At 63.6% G+C, this 6,110-nt stretch overlaps 1 protein-coding gene across 1 annotated transcript; it reads left to right on the forward strand.

Annotated features, from left to right (window-relative positions):
• Positions 1–581: 581 nt before the first annotated feature.
• On the forward strand, positions 582–5,158 carry ZIC1 (Zic family member 1). Its single transcript, XM_038743919.1, has 3 exons — positions 582–2,329; positions 3,562–3,725; positions 4,505–5,158. Exons 1-3 carry the CDS (start codon positions 1,156–1,158, stop codon positions 4,700–4,702), a joined length of 1,536 nt encoding a protein of 511 aa, XP_038599847.1. The 5' UTR covers positions 582–1,155; the 3' UTR covers positions 4,703–5,158.
• The last annotated feature ends 952 nt before the right edge of the window (positions 5,159–6,110 follow it).

The following is a 6,110-nucleotide window of genomic DNA, read 5'->3' on the forward strand; positions in this document are numbered from 1 at the left end:
AAGGAGCGAGCCGAGGAGGAGCGGAGCGCGGAGGAGCGGAGCGCGGAGGAGAGCGGAGCGCGGAGCGCGGAGGAGGAGCGGAGCGGGGCGCGGAGGCGAGCCGAGGGGCGGCAGGAGGAGCGGGGGCGGCGCCGAGCCGCGCAGGAGCCGGGAGCGCCGGGGGGAAGGAAGGAGGGAAGGAGGGAAGGAGGGAGGGAGGGAGGGAGGGAGGGAGAGAGAGAAGGAGGGAAGAAGGGAAGGAAGGAAGGAAGGAAGGAAGGAGCGAGAGAGCGAAGGGAGGAAGGAGGACGCTGCCCGGGGCTGCCCCTCTATGCCCACCAGCGGGGAGCAAGTTTTTCGTGGGGCGGCGCGCTCTCCGGCTGCAGCCTGATCTGGGGCCTCCCTCCCCCGGCCCGGAATTAGCCGGTCGGCGCCCGCGGGCCCTTGAGGGGGGCCGGGGTCGGAGCCCTCTGGTCCTCGCCTCGGCCGCCGGGGGTCGGAGCCCTCTGGTCCTCGCCTCGGCCGCCGGGGGTCGGCTCCGCCGGGGCCGGGCGCCTGGCTCCGGGAGGCCGGGGCGGCGGGGGGGCCGAGGGGGCGGCGGCACCGGTCCGGGAGCCCCCTGAGCCCGTCCGGACGGACCTCGTCCCGTTCCGGCTGTCGGTGGCGGTGGTGGTCCGCGTCCGGCCGGTCCTCCTCGTCCTAGCCCTCCTCCACGTCCTGCTGGTCCGGCCGGTCCTCGTCGTCCCAGCGCTCCTCCTCGTCCAGCCGGTCCTAGCCCCGCTCCTCGTCCTCCCGGTCCAGCCGGTCCCGGTCGTCGTAGTCCCGCTGCTCGTCCTCCCGGTCCAGCCGGTCCCGGTCGTCGCAGCCGTCGTCCTCCGGGTCCCGGTCGTCTCAGCCCTCGTCCTCCGGATCCCGATCGTCGCAGCCCTCGTCCTCCGGGTCCCGATCGTCTCAGCCCTCGTCCTCCGGGTCCCGATCGTCGCAGCCCTCGTCCTCCGGGTCCCGATCGTCGCAGCCCTCGTCCTCCGGGTCCCGATCGTCGCAGCCCTCGTCCTCCGGGTCCCGGTCGTCGCAGCCCTCCTCGTCCTCCTCCCGGTCCAGCCGGCCCCGGCGCCCGCTTCCTCGTCCTCCCCCCCCCGTCGGGGTCCGGTCCGGTCCGTCCGGGGCCGGGGCACGATGCTGCTGGACGCGGGGGCGCAGTACCCGTCGCTGGGCGTGGGCACCTTCGGCTCCTCCCGGCACCACGGGCCGGGGGACGCGGCGTCGGAGCGGGAGGCGGCGCTGGGCCTCAACCCGTTCGCCGACGGCATGGGCGCCTTCAAGCTGAACCCGGGCGGGCACGAGCTGGGCCCGGCGGGGCAGCCGGCGGCTTTCCCGGCTCAGGCGGCGCCGCCCCCGGCCTACTCGGCGGCGGCGGCGGCGGCGGCCCTGGGCCACCCGCCTCCGCCGCCCCCGCCGCCGCCGCCCCCTCACCCGCACCCGCACCCGCACCCGCACCCGCACTCCGGCCACGTCGGCTCCTACTCCAGCGCCGCCGCCTTCAACTCGACGCGCGACTTTCTGTTCCGCAACCGGGGGTTCGGGGAGGCGGCGGCGGCGGCGGCGGCGGCGGCCAGCGCCCAGCACAGCCTGTTCGCCTCGGCGGCGGCGGCGGCGGCGGCGGGGGGCTTCCCGGGCGCCCACCACGGGCCGCACGGGCCGCACGGGCCCCACGGGCCCGACGCCGCCGCCGCCGCCGCCGCCGCCGCCGCCGCGGCCGCCGCCGCCGCCGCCGGCCACCTGCTGTTCCCGGGCCTGCACGAGCCGGGGTCCGGGCACGCGTCGCCCGGGGTCCCGGTCAACGGGCCCATGCGGCTGGGCTTCTCCGGGGACGTGTACGGCCGGGCGGAGCAGTACGGCCAGGTGGCCAGCCCGCGCTCCGACCCCTACGGCTCGGGCCAGCTGCACGGCTACGGCCCGGTCAACGTGAACATGAACATGGCCGCGCACCCGGCCGCCGGGGCCTTCTTCCGCTACATGCGGCAGCCCATCAAGCAGGAGCTCATCTGCAAGTGGGTCGAGCCCGACCAGCTGGCCGGCCCCAAGAAGTCGTGCAACAAGACGTTCAGCACCATGCACGAGCTGGTCACCCACGTCACCGTGGAGCACGTCGGCGGGCCCGAGCAGAGCAACCACATCTGCTTCTGGGAGGAGTGCCCGCGCGAGGGCAAGCCCTTCAAAGCCAAATACAAACTGGTCAACCACATCCGCGTCCACACCGGAGAGAAGCCCTTCCCCTGCCCCTTCCCCGGCTGCGGGAAGGTCTTCGCCCGCTCCGAGAACCTCAAGATCCACAAGAGGACGCACACGGGTAAACGGGGACGCCCGGGGGGCGGGGGGCGACCCTGGTCGGGAAGAAGGGGCGGAGGGGGGAGCGGCCCCCTCGAACTCAGGGCCCCGGGGGAAGGGAGAGTGGGGGGAGAAGGACCGGCCTCCTCCTTCGCCTCGGGTTGTCTAGGGACCGTCTCTCTATGTTGCCAACTTGTACCTCCCGAGCGCTTAGTAGAGGGGAGGGGGGGTGGAGAAGGACCGGCCGCCTCCTTCGCCTCGGGCTGGCTAGGGACCGTCTCTCTATGTTGCCAACTTGTACCTCCCGAGCGCTTAGTACGTGCACGCAGTAAGCGCTCAATAAATGCGCTCGAACGAACGGGCGAACGGATGGATGAGGGGTGCCAGTGAGGGAGTGGGCCGGCCACCGGGGAGGATTCTTCTCGGGCTGAGAGGAGGGAAGGGGACTCGACCCTAACCCGCCCCGGACGCCGGCGGGAAATTCCACCCTCGGCGAGGCCCAAAGAGGCCGCGGGCAAAGAGGAGAGGAGCCTTCCCGGATCCCTCCGGCCCGGGCCCTGGGAGGGAGGATTCGCCCCGGGAGACTGCTGCCGAGATGGAGGGGAGGGATGGAGGGAGGGGGGGGGATGCCAGGCAATCGGCGCACCCCCTGGGCGGCTGCCCACCTCCGAGGCCTGGAGAAGGGCCGGCCCGCTGGAGAGCAGAAAACCAGAAAGGGGGCGGTGAGGGCAAGGAGGGACCCGCACCCTGGCCGGGGTGGGCGCGGGAAGGCGGCGGGGACCTCAGGGAGACGCGTGGGCGCCAGCGGGGGCTTCAGCCGGCCGATGAGGGTGCGGGTGTGCCAGCGTGTGCGTGGGCCTGGACGAATCTGCCGGCAGCTCCGTGTGTCTGCGTGTGCGAGGGGGGGTGTGAGTGAGTGAGTGTGTGTGTGGTGTGTGTGTGTGGTGTGTGTGTGGTGTGTGCGCGCCGGGGCCTGGGGGAGGGGGCGCGGGGGAGAGAAAAGCAGAAGACTCAGCCATTGAAAGCGGGAATCGGAGCTCGGGGCCCTCGGGGTGGGCGCTTCCAGCGCCCGGAGCAGGATGCCAACCAAGGCTCCCGCACCGCGGACTACAAACCCGGCGCCCCCGGCCAGCGCCTCTCCCGGGCTTGAAGCCCCCGGCGGCCGGGAGAGAGAGGGGCAGGACCGGCCCGGGGACCGGAACGCCTCCCCTTGGCTGGCTCTTAACCCCGTCCCTGTCCCCCCCCCCGCCCCAGGTGAAAAACCTTTCAAGTGTGAGTTCGAGGGCTGCGACCGGCGCTTCGCAAACAGCAGCGACCGCAAAAAGCACATGCATGTGCACACTTCGGACAAACCTTACCTCTGCAAAATGTGCGACAAGTCCTACACCCATCCCAGCTCGCTCCGCAAACACATGAAGGTAAAGAGCCTCGGCCCGGCCGCCCTCCCTCCCTCCCTCCCTCTCCGTCCGTCCCCGAGCCCGGTGGTCTTTGGGGAGGGGGGCCCAGGGCCGATGGGGTCCGGCTAAACCGAGGGAGGTTATGCCTGCTTCGGGCTGGGGTGAAGGGACGGAGGTTTGAGGCCCAGCTCGCCGCGGTTTCGGGCCGAGTGGTGGGTGGGGGGCGTCCCAGGGCCCGGGGACCCTTTGCGATTTCCGTGTCCGGCGCTCACTACACTCATTCTCTCCCCTCCGGGCTGGGATGGGGGAGGAGGCGGAGAAGGGAGAGGCGAGGTGCCGCGGGAATTCTTTTTACATCCCACGCCAAGCTCGCATGTCTCTAGGGCTGGGATGGCGGGGTGGGAGGAAGGAGGAGGTTTTTTTTTGGGGGGGGGGAGCAGTGTCGGTTGGGGGTAGGTGAGAGAGGCCCTTTCATGATGACCTTGTGTCCCCCCCAGGCTAGAACAGTGCTTGGTACATAGTAAGCGCTGAACAAATACTATTCTTCTTCTTCTTCTTCTTATTATTGTTATTATTATGGCACAGCTTTCTGCGAAAGAGCTGCACCAGGAGGCCGGGGGCTGCGGCTAGGCCCGGACAAGGGCCCGCTGGGTTTAGCGGCCCTAAACCGAGAGGCCCCCGGGAACGGAGAGGGAGGAGGCCTTTAAGGGAGAGAGGGGGTGGGAGGCTGTCCAGGCTCTTCCCTTCTGTCCCCCTCAGCCCTCAACCCTTCAACCCAATCCCGCCGCTTCTCCCCGCAGGTCCACGAATCCTCGACCCAGGGCTCCCAGCCGTCTCCCGCCGCCAGTTCGGGCTACGAGTCGTCCACCCCACCCACCATCGTGTCCCCGTCCACGGACACGCAGACCGCCAGCTCCCTGTCCCCGGCCTCCTCCGCCGTCCATCACACGTCCGGACACAGCGCGCTTTCGTCCAATTTTAACGAATGGTATGTGTGAAAGCAGACCCCGTCAGCCCCGCCGAAACAAAGCCCCATTTAAAGACTCCTCAGAAATATCATGAACGCTGAGAATCGAAATCGCCAAAAAAAAAAACCCCAACAAAAACCCACGAAACCCACCCACATCCACATCCACACCCATACCCACACACAGACAAAGAACACTCGCAAAACCCTACCGCCGTAATCTTAATTTCGAGGGAGGGTTTTCTAGCAAAGGCTGTCGCTTAGACCCAGGACCGAATGCAGTGAAGCATCAAACGTTTTTGTTTTTTGGCAGAGGCTTGGTAGACAAGCTGTGCCGCCTCTGTTTTCTGACTGAACCCGGCTGCTCGGCGGCGGCCCGTTTCTTTTTCTTTCTTTCTTTCTTTTTTTTTGGTTGTAAATACGGAATTACTAGTTGAACCCTGTACTGTTGAATCCTGTAAATAGTTATATGCCAGTTGAAGGGAGTGGGGGGGAGGGGAGGGGGTTCTGTGGAATCGTGGTCTTGGCATTTATGTGGGGGGAGGGGGGCGGAGGGTGGAGGGAGGAGGCAGAAATTCAACTATTTGTACTGAATGGCGAGAATGTTCTAGTAAATGTGTACCAAAATGTGAATTCCTTTGTATGATGACAGACTAAACGTCAACCTAACAGAATATTATTGGTATTAATGTGCTTTTTTTGTATAAAGTGCAAACATTTCGTCCCACCGTCCAGTCTGAATAGTGCAGTAAAATGTTGTTACACGTCCTGTCAAGAATTCGTATAGTACAAGCCTGGATCTGCGTGTCAAACTGTTACATTTGTTTATGTAAAGTGATATTAAAAAAAAAAGATATAAACTATATCTGTCCGTCGCTTTTGGCAAATACAACGACATAATGTATATAATTCCTAATTTCCATATTTATCCGCATGTAAAGGGCCGGTTATACATGTTACAGATATTCAATATTTATGGATAGAAGGGTTCGTATGTAAAATTTAGTTTACAGAACTGTTTGGTAACATTTCGTACCTTATTAAAGATTCTTAAAATCCCATTAATTGTGGTAGGAATTTCTTATTCTCTCAATCAACCTGCTGCAACTTCAGCTAGCATTTTAGTATATTACAATAAAACTGTAACCGGTTCTTTTTTTTTTTTTTTTTTTTTTTTTTACTGCTTTCCATTCTGTCATCACTAAAGCAGCGACGGTGATATAAATGTGATAAATGAAAGATTCCCCGCTGGCACTAGTATAGTGTGTAATTAGTATTTATATCAAAATTTATGAAACAAATTTTCGGCCGCAGTATAATTTAAATGACCTTTGCAGACATAGAATAACAACCATAAAAATAACAGAAATAGACTGCATGTTCTCCATAAATATTAATGCGGGTGAATTGTAAAAGCAAAGCTCTCCGTCCTCTACCAC

This window comes from Tachyglossus aculeatus, chromosome 1 (assembly GCF_015852505.1).
Source record: "Tachyglossus aculeatus isolate mTacAcu1 chromosome 1, mTacAcu1.pri, whole genome shotgun sequence".
In the NCBI taxonomy this organism is placed as follows: Eukaryota; Metazoa; Chordata; class Mammalia; order Monotremata; family Tachyglossidae; genus Tachyglossus; species Tachyglossus aculeatus.